Raw genomic sequence first — 19,969 nt, 5'->3', positions numbered from 1 at the left:
TCAGTGCAACAAAAAATAAAATAAGGAAATAAGAGGAAATAAGTATCCCTCTGAGCTAGCCACATGCCCAGCTCTGTGGAGACTGAGAAGCATGAAAGGACCTGATTCCTGTCCCACAAGTTCATCAGCCAGCTGGGAAGACTGAATACACACGTAAGAGTCAAATAATAGAATAAGGTAGTACCTGACTGAGCATCCGAATGAGTGGTACCAGGAAATGCAGGAAATAATAAAATAGGGAAACAATAGATTCGAAAAGCACATTTATAAAACTTAAAAAGCAGTGTGGTGAGGAGGGAACAACACAACACTTGAGCCAGCCCTCCCTCCTTTTCTGTCCTAGGCCTGCCGCTTAACACATCTGTGAACTTAGCCTTTCCAAGCCTCAGTTTCCTTTTCTATAAAATGGAAAAAATAACATGGAACACACAATATTGTTTTGCAAATTGAATTGTACATAAAGCACAAGGCCTTGGCACACAGTGAGCATTTTTTTAAAAAAAATTTGGCCATACACTGCAGCATGCAGAATCTTAGTTCCCCAACCAGGGATCAGACCACCTGCAGTGGAAGTACAGAGTCTTAACCACTGGACCACCAGGGAAGTCCCCAAGCACTTTTAAACGATAGCTGTAATCCTTAGCAGAATACCTAGCACTGTGCCAAGCACGTGCTATATCTTCACTGAACGGTGGTTAGCGTACACTTTCCTCCTGTTGCTGCAGCACAGCCCTGGGCTGACTCAACTCTAAAGCAATGTAGTGCGTATCATCCAGGCTGCCTTTAGGAAAGCGGTAAACGATACACCCAAGGCAACTAGCTCTAGAATGTCAAGGGCTCTGTTTAATACCCCCATACCACACTAGGCATTTCAACATTTCGTCATGCCACATTGAATATATAAAATGTATGTTCCTCATTCAATATCATTCTTGCAGAAACGTATCTGAAATGATTTTTAAAGTTTTACTTCTGAAATCATTTGACTCCAAGTAACTTGGGATTGGCACTTCTCCTTCTCCAATCGTGGTATTCCAGTAAAAGGATGGAAAAAAAAAATCTAACCTAAGTCTGTTTTCCAAAGTAATAGACTTCTTATGGGTGCCAAATTCCAAAATAAGTGAAATCAACTTTATGTTACTGTGGTAGCAGGTAAGTAAATATTTTAAATTTGATTTTATAGTTGACTTTTCCTATATTGGAGCCAATATATTTTTTCCTAATCTCAAATATTGTAGGCCCTTGAAAACCTCCCAGACCCTAGGCACTGGGCTTTTAGTGCTTAATGGATAAGACAGCCCTGAGACTGTGACCACTGGGAAGACTTGTGATGAATAACTAGGATCAAACACACAATTAAAGGAACCCTTTCCTCAGACCTCCCTGAGTGGGACTGGCCAGTTGCACGGTCAGTACCTACTTGAGGAAAGCATGTTTGCAACTTAACTAGATTCAGAGCTTGCGAAGTCCATGGTCAGTCACTTGGTTGGCATGAAATGTTCCTGCCAACCCTTGGCTCCTGCTGCCATCCCTACCCTCTCACACAAAAAGCCCAGAGGCTTGGGTCTGCAACAGGTAATGAACAATCACATGGCAATCCAACCATCCCAATGGGAAAGGTTCAGCTGCTGCTGCTCCTGCTAAGTCACTTCAGTCGTGGCAGCTGACAGCCTGCAAAAGGGAAATATATATATTGGGTTGGCCAAAAAATTAGTTAGAGATCTTCTGTAACATCTGATGGAAAAAATGAATGAAATGAACTTTTTGAACAACTCAATATATTTTCTCTCTGAGGTCCAAATCAACTATTTGCTGGATAATGCTCTACTGGGATCAAAAAGCAGTGTTTCGTTAGCTTTGTGGGGAGAAGTGCAGGAGAAGGGTGAGCTTGGTTGATGAACCAGGCTCCACCTTGAAGATAGAAAGGCAAACATCTCCAAAGTTTCCCATCTGGAAATCCAGATCATAGGAGTCTAAGTGTTTTTTGCCACTTTGCAGAGCATTTTATCTCAAAGGCAGTGAAATCACACAGAAGTCAAGGTAGGGCTCAACATGCCAGCACAGACCTGAGAGGCTATAGCTAAAGCAAGATCCCCCACTTCAGTCATTTGCTCCCTCCCTTGATAATTGCTGTAATACTGCCAGTATTATCATTTACTAAATTTATATTTATATGCATTTAGTTCAAAGAGTTCTTTGAATATGAAACTGTGTAACATCATATTTCAAAGAATACTAGAGTGTCACTGGATAAATAGAAGTAAAAATAAACAATGTCATCAAATTGTTTAAAATTCTGGTGATCTTCCCTGGTGGTCCAGTGGTTGAGAATCTGCCTTCCAAGCAGAGAATGTGGGTTTGATCCCTGGTCAGGGAAATTAAGATCCCACATGCCATGGGGCAACTAAGCCCACTGCTCCACAAAAGAAGCCTGCATGCTGCAACAAACCCAGTGCAGCCAAAAGAAAAAAAAGATTTTAAAGTTCTATCCAGATACTGTTTTCAGTTGAAGGCTCAGCCTGAGATCTGTTGTCTGTACTGAAAAGTGGGTAGAAACAAAGGCTTTACCTTCTTGTCCTAATAGGAACTGCTGCTGCTGCTAAGTCGCTTCAGTCGTGTCCGACTCTGTGCGATCCCAAAGACGGCAACCCACCAGGCTCCCCCATCCCTGGGATTCTTCAGGCAAGAACACTGAAGTGGGTTGCCATTTCCTTATCCAATGCATGAAAGTGAAAAGTGAAAGTGAAGTCGCTCAGTCGTGTCCAATAGGAGACTTTCTCCTAAAGTCATCAGAAGGATTAGAAGAGAATTATCAAAGGCAATGGTCATGTTTCACTTAAACCACAAACAGACACACTCACTAGGCCCTGTCTCTATGGGAAACACGTTCTCCTTCCCTTTTCAGCCTGGCACTAGACCAAAGGGATGGGTTGAAAGTCAGGAAGCTCCAGTCCCAGCTCTGACACTCAGTTGGTGGCCTTGGGAAGGGCACTTGCTCTTTCAGGCCCTCCAGCTCTTTCCTCTGTAAAGCAGAGTTGATTGAGATGATCTTAAAGAAACTCCTCTGCTCTGATTCTGTCATTCCAAAACTTTCTCCACTTAGGGTGATATGTCAGTCCCAGAAAGAACCCAATTCACAGAATCCTGCTTGGCTGGCTGGAACACTGAGAGTGACTGTTTTTCTAGCTTCAGTGAGAAACTCGACCACAGAGCAGAGAGGAATTAGCCTGACACCACAACCTTAATATTGATTTTCAGGAATGTCTGAGCTAGCCTGGAAGAGCAAGGTATGGACCCTTGACCTACTTTCTTTCAAGACTGGTTTCCTTTTGTGGTCTGATTTCTCAGAGTTTCAAACCAGAAACATGGGAATGTGGAAAGAATAGGGGCTTTGGAAGCTGAGAAGCATCGATTCAAAGCCTGTAACACTCCCTAGCTGTATGATGATGGGCAATTTCCTTAACTTTTCTGAGCTTCAGTTTGCTTGCCTATTAAAAAAAAGAGTTCATACCTCATAAAACTCTTATGAAGGAAAAACTGTATACGTATTTATTGGGGGACATAAAATGTATCATTAAATAAAATGTATCTGCTGGGACCGAACAATTAAATGCCAGTAGTGTTTTTAAATATCTGAGGCTGTAGGAACCCTGCAATACTTGATTTACAGTATGAAATTTTTAGAAGGGCTAGCAGGGCACCCCCATGGTGACCTAGTCACCCACCTCCCACTTCTTCTGTGCCCCCTGTGCCCCCTGGGAGCAATGGCGCCAGCCAGAGCAGGATTCTGCGCTCTGTGGCTGCTCCTGTTGCTGGGGCTGTGGGTGGCCAAGGACCAGTCAGCGCCAAGCCTGGGAACATGACCCCAGCTCAGTGGTTTGAAACTCAGCATGTGCAGCCCAGACCTCAAGGATGCAACACAGCGATACACAAAATCAACAAGTTCTCTAAGCACTGCAAAGACTTCAACACCTTTCTGCATGAATCCATCTACTGCATGGTCACCACTTGTCGGACCCCCAACTTAGCCTGCAAGAATGGTCATAAAAACTGCCACCAGAGCCAAAGCCTATATCCCTGACTACATGTGAGCTCATCTCAGGAAGGTGTCCAGACTGCAGGAACAAGGAGAAGCAACTGGAGGCATTCTTCATTGTAGCCTGTGACCTGCCACAACAGAAGGATGACCTGAGGTACCACTGGTCCTGTACTTTTGGATAATGTTGTCTAAGGCCAAGTGTTCCCCTCACCCCAAGCCCTGCAGACTCCTGACACTGCGGCTGCCTTTTCCTCCCTTGAGTTCTTCACTAATCCTCACCCTTTTTGCAAATACCACTTCTCTCCCACGCAGCCAACTCCACATACTCTTAATTCCTTACGGGGTTTTGTGGATGCTCCAAATGATGAGGGAAGAGAGGTGATTCTCCTTAACCCTTCACTGCTGCTTACATTGTTTTCTGAGTGTGGATGCCCTGTGGCTCTTCAGGCACTAAGGCTCTTGGCATGGGTGGATCCAGGTTTTGTGGGGCTTATGGCACATGCAATTTTAGAGACCATCTTAAAGAAGAAGAACACAAACTACAAATGCAAAGTAAAGTCAGGACCTTGGTAGAGCTGTGGTTGGACCATTCAGAGGGAACCCTAGGGGAGATCATTCAAGGAAGGAGGCCAGAAGCGTCTGTGCCCTGTTCACTGTACTGGACAAAGGAATGTGTCTGACTTTGCTACAATGAAAAACCTTTCTTTTCCTGATTGAACGTGTGCGCTACTGACCAGGGGAAGCATGGAGGTTTGGAAGCCCCTGTTTATCTCTGTGAAGCTTCAGCATCGTGTACCCTGCAGGCAGAAGAGACGGCAGCACCCTGAGCAGGCTCAGGCTGGAAGGCGCAGTTACTCTAGGGGGCTCTGCCTTCCACCCCCTTAAAAATTGCCTGGTGGGCCCACGTCACATGAAGGGGAGGATGGCAGGGAAGGGCAGGCTGAGCCCCAGGATGGTAGTCAGACCTAAGGTGGAACCCCTTGTTTATGTTCAAGACCTGACCTCATGCCTCACTGTTATGACCCAGAGCAGGAATCTCGGATTTTTGAAGTGAACTTACCTCCCTTGGAAATTTCAGAACCAGGACCTTCTAAAAATCTTGATCTGGTTCTAATTAGTGCTTCTCCAACTAACTGCAGTGAAGGATCAGTTTTGTATGCAAAATCTGCCACAGATCAGCACTTTCATAAAATACAATAAAATGAATTACTGGAAAAATGAAATAGAATATACAGATATAGAAAACACAAGGTCGGATTTCTTTATAATCAAATTCAGTGAACATAAAAGTGGTGTATCAGATTGGGATAAAAGTTTCTCGATGCTGCCTTTGATTTATGCTGCTTATGCTGCAAATTATGCTGCCCATAATTTCTATACTTATGATAGATACACAGAGGAAAATACTATATACATATACACCCATAAATTAAACACCAGCATAAGACATACACGCCCATACATATATACATATAATGGGCACGTACTCACACATGTGCACGTGTGCACACAACACACACACTCAACAGTAAGGCGACACCGTCCTTCCCTCTGCTGATTCTGCCTCGCCCATACTGCTCCCTTTCCATACTTAGAAAGAGACTTTTCTACATCGACTAGAGTTCATAATAAGGAAAGCATGATTGGTGAAACATGAAGTGGCAAGAAAAGCAGAAAATCCAAAAATTCTGACTCCCAGCCCCCATCCCTGCTACCTAGAAAGAGATCTAAAGCAGAGCTCCTTGCTACCTACCACACCCACACTATCCTACCCAAATATAGCTTTCCCCACAGCGCCCAGCCTTCCCACATCACACTCTGCCCATCACTACCACTACTGTACCCACCCTGTGCTTCTGACCAAGGAAGATATACTGGAAATGAGAGGAAAACAACATCCTTCTACTCCTCTCTTTGCCCGGGTGTTGTGGGCAGGCTTCACTTCCTCTGTCTGCACCTTAAATGATGGTGTTTCTCAGGCTCCTATTCTTAGCTCTCTTTTCCTCTCACACTGAACTCTCTTGAATGACTTGATACAGTCCCATAGCTTCAACTTCCACTTATTTTCTCCCAAAAGCATCTCTCCGGCCCTGTCTCCCAAGTTCCAGGCACATATACTCATCTCAGCATCTTGCAGACATTATTAAAAAAAAAAAAAAAACACTCAGAACTGGGCTCAGATCTGCCTGGCTGCCAAACTTGCCCCTTCTCCTGGCATCTCTCAGTCTTGGTGAGGGGAAACATCAGAGCCAGTCATTCAAAGTCTTAATCTAAGAGACACCTATGTCTACACATTCTTTTTCTGTTTGCTGGCATTGCCAGTAACTCCCCATCTACCCCATGCTTACCTGCTAACTTGTTTCAGTTATGTCTCTTTGCGACCCCAGTGGACTGTAGCCCTCCAGGTTCCTCTGTCCAGGGGATTTCCCAGGCAAGAATACTGGAGTGAGTTGCCATTTCCTTCTCCAGAATATCTTCCCCACCTAGGGATCCAACCCACATCTCTCTCTTATATCTCCTGCTTGGCAATTGGGTTCTTTACCACTAGCGCCACCTGAGACCACCCAGGTAATCCCAGGTATTACCTTAAGAGGGCGCACAAGTTCTTGGATTTTCTTTTTTCCAACTATCACTAAGTTCCTAACATTGGTTCAACAGACATAATGATTTTGGAGGCGGCTGTGATTTGAAGCTAAGCAAATACACCTAAGTGGTTGCAATCAAGGATTTACTGTCTAGCTACAGAGGGAAGAAAAAATAATACCTTTAGAACTTTATCGAACAGTAACAGAGTAGGAATTTCCCTGGTGGTCCAGTAGTTAAGACTCCACTTCCCAATGCAGGAGGTGCAGGTTCAGTCTCTGGTGGTGGAACCCTATATGCCGAGGGGTGGGGCCAAAAAGTTAAGGAAAAAAAAGGCAGCAATAGAAGAGTATAATGAATCAAGTGGATTCTGTAACATTTCTCTCCCACCTCCCCCAAGGTTTCATTCATCCTAACCTATAGGTTAGGTTCTCTGTTCTCTGTTAAATGCTAATATTTCTGATACATGTCTCTGACATAATATTAGGTCTGTAATTAGAGTCAGGCAACACCAGGAGAAATCAAACCACTGAATATATGTAAGAGTTATGGCTCCAGAAGCTGGCAAGAGTGTGGAACGAGTTCAGAATAGAATGGATCTTTAAATAGACTAATTATATCCAAACAAGTAATGTAGCAGCTTGGGTGGGAGTTTCTGACTTCCGTGTGTAGGTTGAAGAATTAAATGCAGTGTAACTTGAATCCAGGGGCCATGGATCATGAACCTGGCCCATTCAGAGACTAATGACACAGAATACAGGGCCCACTGGGGCAGTTGGGGGCCTGAGAAGAGCCACGCAAAAGCCTTGGGACCAAATCTCTGCTGGTTATATTCTCTGAGAACGGATTTCCAAAAAGTCAACTCGGAAAGGCACTCCCCAGATATTTAGGATGACATAATTATTTCCTGGTCGGTAAGTTTGCTTTACTAGCCATAAAATTGTAAGAATAGAAATATTTACGCAAATCAAGTACTTGGCATTAGTGTGTTTGTGTTAAAGACTTCCTGTGTATTTTGTATTTTAAGTATTTACAGTGTTTAAGAGAATCTAGCCTGTTACAGTAACAAATTGGTCTTGCTATTTTAAATGTGTAATTAGTTTAGATGTGTGGTTTGAAATAGAATTTTCCTTTATTTTTTTCTTCAAGTTAAAAAACCAATTTTTATATTTATTTATTTATTTGGTTACATTGGGTCTTTAGTTGTGGTGTGCAGGGTCTTTGTTCCAGTGTGAAGGCTCCTCTAGGTGTTCGAGCTCCAGAGAGCACAGGCTCAGTCGTTGTGGCACATGGGCTTCTGCATTGGAAAGTGAATTTTTAACCACTGGTCCACCAGAGAAGTCCCCAATTTTTTTTTACTAAAGTGTAGTTGATTTACAATGTTGTGCTGATCTCCACTGTACAGCAAAGTAACTCAGTTTATATATATATATATATATATATATATGTACACATCCTTTTTATGTATAGAATTTCCCTTTAAAACTAGTTTGGGGACATTTTAAAAACTTAGGAATTTAATCACTATATGCATAAATTGTCAGATTTCTAAGAATTTTTTTAGGTATTCAGGAATGTGTGGTTGGTTAGCTCAGGTAACCAAATTACTTTGTAAGGACATGGAATATGTTAAACTTATAAAGTATACTTTTAAGTGTTTAAAGGAGTCATTAACTACATTTATAAGTGGTACCAAACAGTTCATCAAGTACAATCATTTAAAGTGATTATTAAAATATACTTGTTTGCAAGTTGAACATAAACTTAAGGAAGAACTGAGCTTCTGATTTGCATCTTTAACATAGGGAACACAAATTTCAAAAAGCCAAAGTAGACCCTACTCAGCCATATAGTCTTTGAGTTTTACTTTTTCTTGGAGCGTATTTAGCTGAATTCATCTGCCACCACCGCAGTGGCCTTTATAGCCTTCTTTTCTGGCACAAAAAGGACATTTAAAAAATTCACACCAACACTGCAAGACTGGTCCATTTTCTGGACTGCTTTCATCTACCCAGTACAGAGCAGATTGGGTGGTTATATTTCCTGCTCTTGCCATGTTTGCTGGTTTTACTACTAAGCCTTCAGAAGGGAGAATGGCTCTGCTGATGAAATAGCAGAGGCCGGGCTCAAGGCACAGAGCTGGCAGGGACTGACTCCGAAATTGTCTCTCCTCAGCGCCCTCCTTTCTCTCCATTGTTCCACCTCCAGATGGGTCATTCTGCATTCTGGAGGAACTGAGAAAGGGGAGTAGGGCTTCCCTGAGGCCACTGTGGTGGTGGCAGACGAATTCAGCTAAATACACTCCAAGAAAAAGTAAAACTCTGAAACTATATAGCTGAGTCTCCATCCTCAATAGGGACTTTTCCTCCCTGGCCAAATTTGGAATTTTGAGACTACATATTTCCAAGTAAGATGGCTTTTTAAAAACAACAGATTGTTAAGCAACTGTTTCCTTCAATAAATCAGGCTGCTTGCCTGGAAATGTGTGTGTGTGTGTGTGTAAACACATGTGTTCATGGTGAGGAGGAGAAGTTATGTTAGTGGGATTAGGACTGCTGTATTTTACCAGTTACAGATTCTCTGGGGACCAGAATGCCTCGTGTGAAATACAAATATTTTTTAGTAGAAATAAAAAACAAGATAATGTTGGGACTTCCCTGGTGGTCCAGTGGTTAAGAATTCACCTTGCAATGCAGGGTACACAGGTTCTATCCTTAGTCTGGGAACTAAGATCCCACATGCCACGGAGTAACTAAGCCTGCTGCAAGCTGCAACTACGGAGCCCATGCACCACAACTGGAGAGCCCGTGTGCTGCATCTAAGACCTGATGCAGCCTATGCTATGCTATGTTAAGTCGCTTCAGTCATGTCTGACTCTGTGCAACCCCAAAGACAGCAGCCCACCAGGCTCCCCCGCCCCTGGGATTCTCCAGGCAAGAACACTGGAGTGGGTTGCCATTAACTGAAAACAACAATATAATGTAACAATTACTTGGAATCAGTCACTTGGGTACTGGGTGCATTTGGCTTGGGCTTTTTGTTTGTTTATTTTTTAAATTTTATTGGAGTATAGTTGATTTACAACATTGTGTTAGTTTCAGGTGTACAGCAGAGTGATTCAGTAATACATATACATATATTCATTCTTTTCCAGATTCTTTTCCCATATAAGTTATTACACAGTATTGAGTAGAGTTACCTGTGCTGTTAAGTAGGTCCTTGTTGGTTATTTATTTTATTGATATGTATAGCAGTGCATGTGTGCGTTAGTCCCATGGCTTGGGAGCTGTTGGATGTATGTCATAGTGTATTGAAAGGTTTGTAACAAAGATCTTAAGAATAGGTGGAATAGAGGCAGAGACGTGGAAGGAGAAGATGAGCATAGAAAACGAGATGTCAAGGAACTGGAGACAAATTTGTGCCCACTAGCTTAGCAGTTCTGAAGACTAAGGGGTTGGGAGGTATGATTTCAAGGTGCTATAATTCCCAGGTTGCCTGCCCCTGGAGGCTCAGCTGGGAGCCTGCCAATGAGTGCTCCAGCTGCCACTGGGCATACCTGGCACATTGAAGTCTTAATAAATGTTCACTGAACACAATTTGTTTTCAGAGCAAAGGAATGGGGCTAGGGAAATATACAAATCACAACTCTGGAAAGCTTATAAAACAATTTATTTTAAAACTCTCCAGAGAGGGGGAATTTACTACCTATCGAGACAGCCTGTCCCATTTTCTGGCAGCTCTAAATATTAAAAATTCTCCTATAGAGAACCTAATCTATTTCTCTGTCACTGCAGCAATTTGCTGATGCCCTATCACTTTGAGCCATTCAGAGTAAATCCAATTCCTCATCACACCCAACTTTGTAAATATTTTCAGTGTTTCATGCCCCCTTCCCTCCAAAATTGCCTCAACAGACAATAACACGAGCTATAAAATGGCTTCTAAAGTTTGACCCAATAATTTTCAGTTGGTAAAATATGCTAAATGGAAATCAGTCAAAGTGAGAAGGAGTAAATTTGTGCAACCTGTCTATATTTGTCTTTGTGTGGCAAAAAAAAAAAATATATATATATATATAGAAATTGTAGAAATAATACAAATTTCCCCAAACTGAGAATGACTAAACAAATGATGGGGCAGCTATTTATAATGCATTAACTGAAGCATCAAGTCATCACTTTAGCTGAAGACAAATATACAAAAATTATATTGATGCATAGAAATTTGTCTGGGGAATGATAAATGAAGAAAAGAGAACATTAGGACCTCCCTGCTGATCCAGTGTTTAAGAATCTGCTTTCCAATGCAGGCGGCACGGGTTTGATCCTTGGGTCACTAAGAGTCGGACAGAACTGAGAGACTTCACTTTCACTTTTCACTTTCATGCATTGGAGAAGGAAATGGCAACCCAGTCCAGTGTTCTTGCCTGGAGAATCCCAGGGGGGAGCCTGGTGGGCTGCCGTCTATGGGGTCACACAGAGTCGGACACGACTGAAGCGACTTAGCAGCAGCAGCAAAGTCCATAAGTGAATCTGGAGCCTTTCCAGAACTCTGTCTCCAAACCAGTGCTTCCTTCAAATTCATCTAGCCCAGTGAACTATGCCTGACACAGAAGACATTCCACATGTGTTGTTTTTTTAAAGTATAATTGAATATAACATCATACCAGCTTCAGGTATAGGACACAATAGTTCAGTATTTGTATGTGCTGCAAAATGATTACCAGAATAAGTCTACATCTGTCACCGTACATAGTTACACAAAATTTTTTTCTTGTGATGAGAACTTTTAAGAACTACTCTCTAGGCAACTTTCAAATATGTAATACAGTGTTATAAATTATTGTCATCAGTAATTACAATATATGTTCAGTTCAGTCACTCAGTCATGTCCGACTCTCTGCGACCCCATGAACTGCAGCACGCCAGGCCTCCCCCTCCATCACCAACTCCCAGAGTCTACCCAAACTCATGTCCACTGAGTCGGTGATGCCATCCAACCATCTCATCCTCTGTTGTCCACTTCTCCTCCTGCCCTCAATCTTTCCCAGTATCAGGGTCTTTTCAAATGAGTCAGCTCTCTGCATCAGGTGGCCAAAGTACCGGAGTTTCAGCTTCAACATCAGTCCTTCCAAGGAACACCCAAGACTGATCTCCTTTAGGATGGACTGGTTGGATCTCCTTGCAGTCCAAGGGACTCGAAAGAGTCTTCTCCAACACCACAGTTCAAAAGCATCAATTCTTCTGCACTCAGCTTGCTTTATAGTGCAACTCACATCCATACATGACAATTGGAAAAACCATAGCCTTGACTAGACGGACCTTTGTTGGCAAAGTAATGTCTCTGCTTTTTAATATGCTGTCTAGGTTGGTCATAACTTTCCTTCCAAGGAGTAAGCGTCTTTTAATTTCATGGCTGCAATCACCATCTGCAGTGATTTTACAGCCCCCAAAAATAAAGTCTGATATTGTTTCCCCATCTATTTCCCATGAAGTGATGGGACTGGATGCCATGATCTTAGTTTTCTGAATGTTGAGCTTTAAGGCAGCTTTTTCACTCTCCTCTTTCACTTTCATCAAGACGCTCTTTAATTCTTCTTCACTTTCTGCCATAAGGGTGGTGTCATCTGCATATCTGAGGTTATTGATATTTCTCCCGGCAATCTTGATTCCAGCCTGTGCTTCCTCCAGCCAAGCATTTCTCATGATGTATTCTGCATATAAGTTAAATAAGCAGGGTGACAATATACAGCCTTGATGTACTTCTTTTCCTATTTGGAACCAGTCTGTTGTTCCATGTCCAGTTCTAACTGTTGCTTCCGAACCTGCATACAGGTTTCTCAAGAGGTAGGTCAGGTGGTCTGGTATTCCCATCTCTGTCAGAATTTTCCACAGTTTGTTGTGATCCACACAGTCAAAGGCTTTGGCATTGCTTTTTTGATGATCCAGTGGATGTTGGCAATTTGATCTCTGGTTCCTCTGCCTTTTCTAAAACCAGCTTGAATATCTGGAAGTTCACGGTTCACATATTGCTGAAGCCTGGCTTGAGAATTTTGAGCATTACTTTATTAGCATGTGAGATGATGTCACCAATAATGTACATTGCATACTCATGACTTATTGTGTAAGTTTGTATCTTTTGATTCGCTTCATCCACTTCACCCACCTACCCACCCACCTCTTGCAAGGCAACCAGCAATCTGTACTCCGTATCTACAAGATTTTTTTTAAAGTGAGATCACATGACGTCTTTCTCATACTTATTTTACTTAGCATAATGCCTCCCCTGGTGGCTCAGAGGGTAAAGAATTCACCTGCAATGTGGGAAACCTGGTTCAATCCCTGGGTTGGGAAGATCCCCTGGAGAAGGGCATGGCAACCCACTCCAGTATTCTTCCCTGGATAATCCCCATGGACAAAGAAGCCTGGCAGACTACAGTCCATGGGGTTGCAAAGAGATGGACACAACTGAGCAACTAAGTACACACACTCACACACTCACACACACATATATACCATATTTCCTTTGTCCATCTATCAACAGATAGTTGGGCAGTTTCTGTGTCTTGGCTATTGTAAGTAATTCAGCAATGAACATAGACATTCACATATCTTTTCTCCAGGAAGAAATGAAAGCTAAGCAGTGGACTCCACGCCTTGGCCTACTCACTTGTTCCTGGTTTCTATCTCTCACCTGTTACCACCACCATTCCTATTATGTGGGGATTTCTGCTCTCTTTACAGTCTTCAGAGCTTCCCTGGTAGCACAGCTGGTAAAGAATCTGCCTGCAATTCAGGAGACCCTGGTTCAATTCCTGAGTTGGGAAGATCTGTTGGAGAAGGGCTAGGCTACCCACTCCAGTATTCTTGGATTTCCCTGGTGGCTCAACTGGTAAAGAATCTGCCTGCAATGCAAGACCTGGGTTCAATCCTTGGGTTGGGAAGATCCCCTGGAGAAGGGAACAGCTACCCACTCCAGTATTCTGGCCTGGAGAATTCCATAGACTGTATAGTCCATGGGGTTGCAAAGAGTCAGACACGACCGAGTGACTTTCACTTTACAGTCTTCACCTAGTTTGGTGACATCTTTTGGACACTAGCTGGGATACAGCAGTGATAAAAGAGACAAGATCCTTGACTTTTTATGAAGCTTAATTTCAAATGATATGTGGTGGTAGAGGTGAGTCTATTGAGAAACAGGAAATAATCAAAGAAATAATCAGATAGAGACAAATGCTGGAAGGAAAACAAGACAGAAAACATACATTATTTGGAGGGACAACAGATGAGAGACCAGTTTAGCCCACTTTAGTTGAGGGAAGACATTTGAGAATGCAACATTTTAGTTATGATCGAAAGATGAGAGCCAGACCCTAGAACTGTGAAAAGAAGCCTCCAGGGAGAAGGGATATTCCAAATTAGGAATAAGCAAGGCCTGTGTGAAGAACTGAAAGGCCGCATGACTGGAGGCTCACTAGTGGCTTCCCACATCAGTGGAGTGGTAAGAGGTGAGGCTGGAGAGAGGAGAAAAGCAGTCATGATACAAAGGGGAGGCCATTAGAAGAGGCTGATGGGATCTGATTGGAGTATTTTTTTTTTAACTGAAAGATAATTGCTTTATAATGTTGTGTTGATTTCTGCTGTACATCAATGAGGATCAGCCATAGTTATATATGTATATCCCCTCCTTTTTGAGCCTCTCTCCCTCCATCTTCCCATCCCACCTCTCTAGGTCACTACAGAGCACCTGGCTAGGCTCCTTGTGTTATACATCAGCTTCCCACCAACTATCTATTTTACACATGATAGTGCATATATGTCAGGGCTACTTTCTCAACTCGTCCTTCCCCAGCTTTGTCCACAAGTCCATTGTCTACATGTGCATCCCCATTTCATCCACACAAACGGGTTCATCGGTATTATTTTTCTAGATTCCATACATATGAATTAATATACAATATGTGTTTTTCTCTTTCTGACTTACTTCACTCTGTATAACAGGTTCTAGGTTCATCCACCTCTCTACAACTGACTCAAATTTGTTCTTTTATGACTTAGTAATATTCCATTATATATGTGTACCACAACTTCTTTGATCCATGGGGGTGGCAGTTTAGTCGCTAAGTCGTGTCCAATTCTCGTGACCCTATGGACTGTAGCCTTCCAATTGCCTCTCTCCATAGGATTTCCCAGGCAAGAATACTGGAGTGGGTTGTCATTTCCTTCTCCAGGGGATCTTCCTGACCCAGGGATCAAACCCAGGTCTCCTGCATTGCAGGCAGTCTCCTGCATTGCAAGTGGATTCTTTACCAGCTGAGCTACCAGGGAAGATTCTTTATCCATATACCTTGAGAAAACTACAATTTAAAAAGACACATGTGCCCCAATGTTCATTGCAGCATTATTCACCATAGCCAGGACATGGAAGCAACCTAGATGTCCAATGACAGATGAATGGATAATGATCAGGGTTTTTAGAAGATCACTCTGGTGAGGGTGCAGAGAACAGCTTCTTAGGTGGCAAGAGTGGAGCAGGTAGGCCAGTACGGAAATGAATGCATTAGTATAGGCAAGATGGTGGTGGTGTGGGCTTTGGTGTCACCTCGTTCAAAGCAGACAAGCTATAAATGTTTAAAGGAATATTACCAATAAAATAAAACCAAACCTAAGGGGAAATTAAACAAAAAATAGAATCAGCACATATATACTACACAGATTTCTTATCCTGAAATACCTAAGGTTTGGCCCCCAGTTTCCTTGGAAAGCACGAGTAACAAGAATATGTTCTCTTAAACCAATACAATATTGTAATTAGCCTCCAATTAACACAAATTAATTTATATTTAAAAAAAAAGAATCTGTTCTCTCCAGTCTGTCCCTTCCTGTCCCCCAAATTCCCCTTTGTGGTCCTTCACTAATTCCCCCTTACCTTGAGGCATGCAGCTCAAGCAGAGCCCTAGTCCCTTCTAGTCTCCAAGTGGACAAATACTGAGCAGCCTGAAGTCCCAACCCTATGTAGAACGGCCATTACATCTCTTGGTGCACACAAGCCAGGTAATAAACATTACAGACACAAATGTTTCTTTCACCATCTCTCATGTTTGCATAACAGTACTTCCCAAAAGAACCATACTGGAAATTTCCTGGCAATTATTGTAACTATTATTTATTCTAGAACAAGACTAGTGGGGGAAATGGTTTCAATGCCTGACCACAGTGATATATTTATCACTTTTAGAAACTCTTTCCAGCACTGGTTACTACAAAAATAAAGTTAACACTTTTTAATAATCCTTTTTAAAAAATGTATCTGTCTGTACCAGGTCTTAGTTGCAGCACATGGGATCTAGTTCCCTGATCAGGGTTCAAACTTCATTCGAAGTGTGGAGTCTTAACTACTGGACCACCAGAGAAGTCCCAAAGTTAACCCTTTTTAACATGATGGTTCAGTTCAGTTGCTCAGTCGTGTCCGACTCTGCAACCCCATGGACTACAGCATGCCACGCTTCCCTGTCCTAACCTAACATGTTAACCTAACATGATGGTTAGGTGGTGGAAAAGGTGATGTAGTTTTCAAAGGACTTCCTGTATGGACTCTCGCTTGACAGCTTGGATGAAACCCTATGACAGTGGTTGAGAATGAAGGCTCTGTTGTCAGGCTGCTGGGGTTCAAATTCTGGCTTCTCCACTTACTGTATAGCTTACAGCTTGTTTTTTAATTTCAAATAAGCCAGAATCTCATCTGTAAAATGCGAGTTTGTTAAACTCCAAAGAATCTGAAATTGGTGAAATATAGTGAGAACTTTTAGTGAATGCTGGAGAGAGTTTTTAGGTCTGGTCTATTGCCAGTCTCTATTTCCTCCATTTTAATCTTTCTACTTCACAATCTCCCCAAAACGTTCACATCAACACACACACTATCACACAGATGCACAGGTATTAGGTAAGAGCCTGCATCCCTGGAGAAAGTGGCATTTAACCACTATATGCATATCTGTCTCCTTATTTACTTAAATAAACCTTTCTAATTTAGCACAGATTAAAACTCCTGGAAAGGAATAACTTGATTTCAGAGCCTGCATCTAAACCCCTCACCCGTAGGCTCAAAAACTTTCAATAACTCCCTTTTTCCCATGGGGGGAAAAATATCCACTCGTTTTTTTCCCCCAGGATCTCACAGATTATAAAAGCCAGCTTTGTGGGAAACTCGGATTCTACCAACTGTTCCCCAAACAATTTGTTTGAGTATAAAGAATGTTAAGATCTAATGAGGAAAAGTTCAGACTCTGTCAACACTGGGAATGGGTGAGCTGGGTTTGAAACAAGTGAATAAGGTTCATAATAAACCCCCTAAGAAAATCTCCTAAATTCTGGCCTCTATAACCAGCCACTGGGTCCCATTTACAGAGTGGACACCAGGGGGTAGCAAAATCTCACTCTCCCAGTTCTCAGCACTGATTATAAGGAGGCTTGGGGAGGCTGGATGTCTAGCGAGCTCATAACCCATTGATGGACAAGAGCTCCAGCTCCCTGCCTCTGACTGTGCTGGAAAGATGGGCACTGAGGTTTGCTGCCCTAGATTTTTTTTTTTTTTTTGACGCTATGGAGCAGAGGGATCTTCTTGCCTCCAAAAGAATGAATATTTTCTCTCCTGTTTTCCAGATCCGGCGGAGAGGAGAAAAGGGCGGAGATTAGCGTTCAGAGGAGGTGAGAGAAGAGCCCATCACCTAGGCGACGCCCCCTCTATCCCCACCCTTCCGCCTGCCTCCGTTCCAAAGACTGCCCTCAGGCTCCAGTCTCCTGGCTTCGTCGGAGCTGCATCCCAGGCAGGACGTTTTCCAAACGTCACCCTCTCCCCAGTCGCAGTGGTACCTGCATTCACGTCCGTCTCTGGGGTCTATTTGGCTCTCCTATCTTCTCAAATGCCCACTCTTTAGAAGTGCCCCTGCCCACCCCTGCACGGCTTCCAGGTGCCTGCTCAGAGGAGGAGCAAAGCATCTCCTCGCCATGCCTAAGCCTCCTCTGACCCTCCTGGGGGACCCTCGCCAGGGCTTCATTTGCCATCCAGACGAGGTGGAGGATGGGTGAGACTAGAACTTTCTTAACTAGCCTACCCCCTTTGTCTACTGCGTCAGATTGCCATCCCCGCCACCAAGAGCTCTAGCGGCCCCAGGAGACTGACTTTCGCCACCCCCACAGAAGGAAGGGTCTGGAATCCGGAGGTGGGGCTGCTGAACAGGGTCTGGTGCCTTCCCTCCGCTAGCTAAGGGAGAGGATGAGAGATTCAGAGGGGAAGGGGCAGCGAGGAAAGAACTCAGAAAACGTCCGCCTAGGCAGGAGGATCCTGATCCCGGGACTCTGCGCGCATTCAGCCTGGACGTCCAATCCCCCTCCCCAAGCCTTCTCCGCTGCCTAATTCCCCCACGCCCCCGCCCTCCCCAGGCCGCACAGAGGAGCCCATTGTCGGAGCCCGAAGGCTCGAGGCCGGAGGAGATGGGAGGGGAAGGAGGAGGGCAGGCAAGCCCCTGGAGAGGGGGAGGAATCCCCCGATTTTCCTGCCCCCAGCTCCGAGGGAAGCTAGCAGGGGCTGTGTGTGTGTGTGTGTGTGTGTGTGTGTGTGTGTGTGTGTGTGTGTGTGTGTGCAGGGGCTGTGTGTGTGTGCAGGGGCTGTGTGTGTGTGTGTGTGTGTTGTGAGCGGGGGGTGGGGTTCTCTTCTGAGCTCCAGGTGCTGCCAGTGCTGCCAAAGTCTGGCAACCGAGGGGAGAAGAGGTTCCCGAGCGAGTTAGACTCAGGAGGCTTCCGGCCATCAAATGACTCCAATCCTAGGCTGAGGACCCCAGGGAATTCACGCACGCCCCAGTCTCTGGACAGTCCCTTGCGGAGACTAAACTGATCGCCTAGGGAGCTAGGCGGAGGCGGGAAAAGAGGGGCATCTTCGGCGGGACGGGCCTCCGAGGGTCAGGGTCGGGGAGACGGGCTGGAGGGCGGGGCGGAGGTGGAAGAGGGTTGCGGGAGAGCCGGGGAGATCCTCTGGGGGCGTCGGGGGGAGCGGCCAGAGGCCCGGCGCGGGAGAGGGCGTCCCGGCAGGGGGTCGGACGCGGAGGCGGAGGCGGGCACTGCAGGGCGGGGCGAGGAGGGGCGGCCGTCTCGACCCTCCCTGGTGGGGCCCCGCGGCCTGGGAGCCCGAGCGGGCCGAGCCGCCACCGCGGCCGGAGCTGTCCCCTAGCCAGACCCGGCGAGACGCGAGCGGCGGGAGGGAGGCGGCGGCGCGCTCGGCCCCGCCCGCCGGCCCGAGCGTCGGACGCGGCCGCGAGCCGAGCCATGGTGAGTCCCGCGTCGCCACCCGGTGTCCCCTCCGCTTTCGCGCCGTCCTCTGCGGATCGCCAGCCCCAAGCTGGGTGCCTCCTGCTCCAGCTTGGAACTCTTGAGCGCTCCTGAGACTCTCCTTCCTCCCATCCCCCCTTCTTTTCTTTGATCTGCCTGTCTGCCCCACTGACTGACCCCACTGGGCACTGCCCTCACTCCTTTCTTCCCCTTTTCTTCGCGCCTCCCCCAACCTCCCTTAGGTCTCTCCCCCTAATCCACATACCTCCCCTCGCCCTCCTCTGTCCTGACTTGTGCTTTCCTTTGCAGGATCTTCCCTCCCCCTCCCAGTCCCAACTCCTTACCCGCGGGAGACCCCTGCGGGTTCGTGCTGCAGCGGCCCTGGAGGGGGGCCCGGCCTTGGGTCATGAGAAATGACCTGCCTGGAACCACCATTTTCCATCCCGGGCCCCACCCCGGGCCCACCCATCCGGCCCTGGGGGACCGGCCACAGTTGCGGCTGGGTTGGGGCCAGGGACCTCGTCAAAAAGGGAAATTCCCGTGGAGAAAGAGATGTTGCCTCAGAATAGTGGACAGAGTGGGGAGGGGGCCCACAGTGCCAGGGGGCGTAACGATGCCGGAGCCGACCCGAGATGCGATGGGGGAGGAGTGCCCCGGAGCTCCCGCTGCAGGGAAGCGAAGCACTGTCTCGGAGCATTCCCGCTGCAGCGGGTTGGGGACCCTGGCAGCAGCAACTCGAGGGCACAGGAAGCAGGAGAGCGCTGCTAGAGGATGGCAGTGCCTATAGGAGTGGACATGGTCGTGTGAACTTTCACTCCAAAAGAACTCTCTAAAAAGTCATTGCAGGTGTGGGCACTGCCAGGGAGAGCGCCCACTGCGGAGGGAGGGTGGGGGTACGGCCATGGGGGCGCTCACAGCACGGAGTGGAGGAGGGGGGAGAGGCCCTGCCAGGGGGCGCTCACAGCAGGGAGTGGAGGAGGGGTAGGAGCACCACCGGGGTTGTTCCTCTACAGAAGGAAGGGCA

The 19,969-nt window shown here is 45.5% G+C and overlaps 1 protein-coding gene across 1 annotated transcript; it reads left to right on the top strand.

The window, feature by feature from the left end:
- The first annotated feature begins 3,764 nt into the window (after positions 1-3,764).
- Positions 3,765-4,482, top strand: LOC100300237 (ribonuclease 7). Its single transcript, XM_010809126.4, is given in 3 exon segments — positions 3,765-3,831; positions 3,834-4,067; positions 4,070-4,482. Coding segments are annotated over 3 exon segments (453 nt in total). The 3' UTR covers positions 4,222-4,482.
- Positions 4,483-19,969: the final 15,487 nt, after the last annotated feature.

Source organism: Bos taurus, chromosome 10, assembly GCF_002263795.3.
Source record: "Bos taurus isolate L1 Dominette 01449 registration number 42190680 breed Hereford chromosome 10, ARS-UCD2.0, whole genome shotgun sequence".
Taxonomy (NCBI): domain Eukaryota; kingdom Metazoa; phylum Chordata; class Mammalia; order Artiodactyla; family Bovidae; genus Bos; species Bos taurus.
Note: the sequence above shows the minus strand (reverse complement) of the source record. Positions and strands in the feature narration are given on the sequence as shown.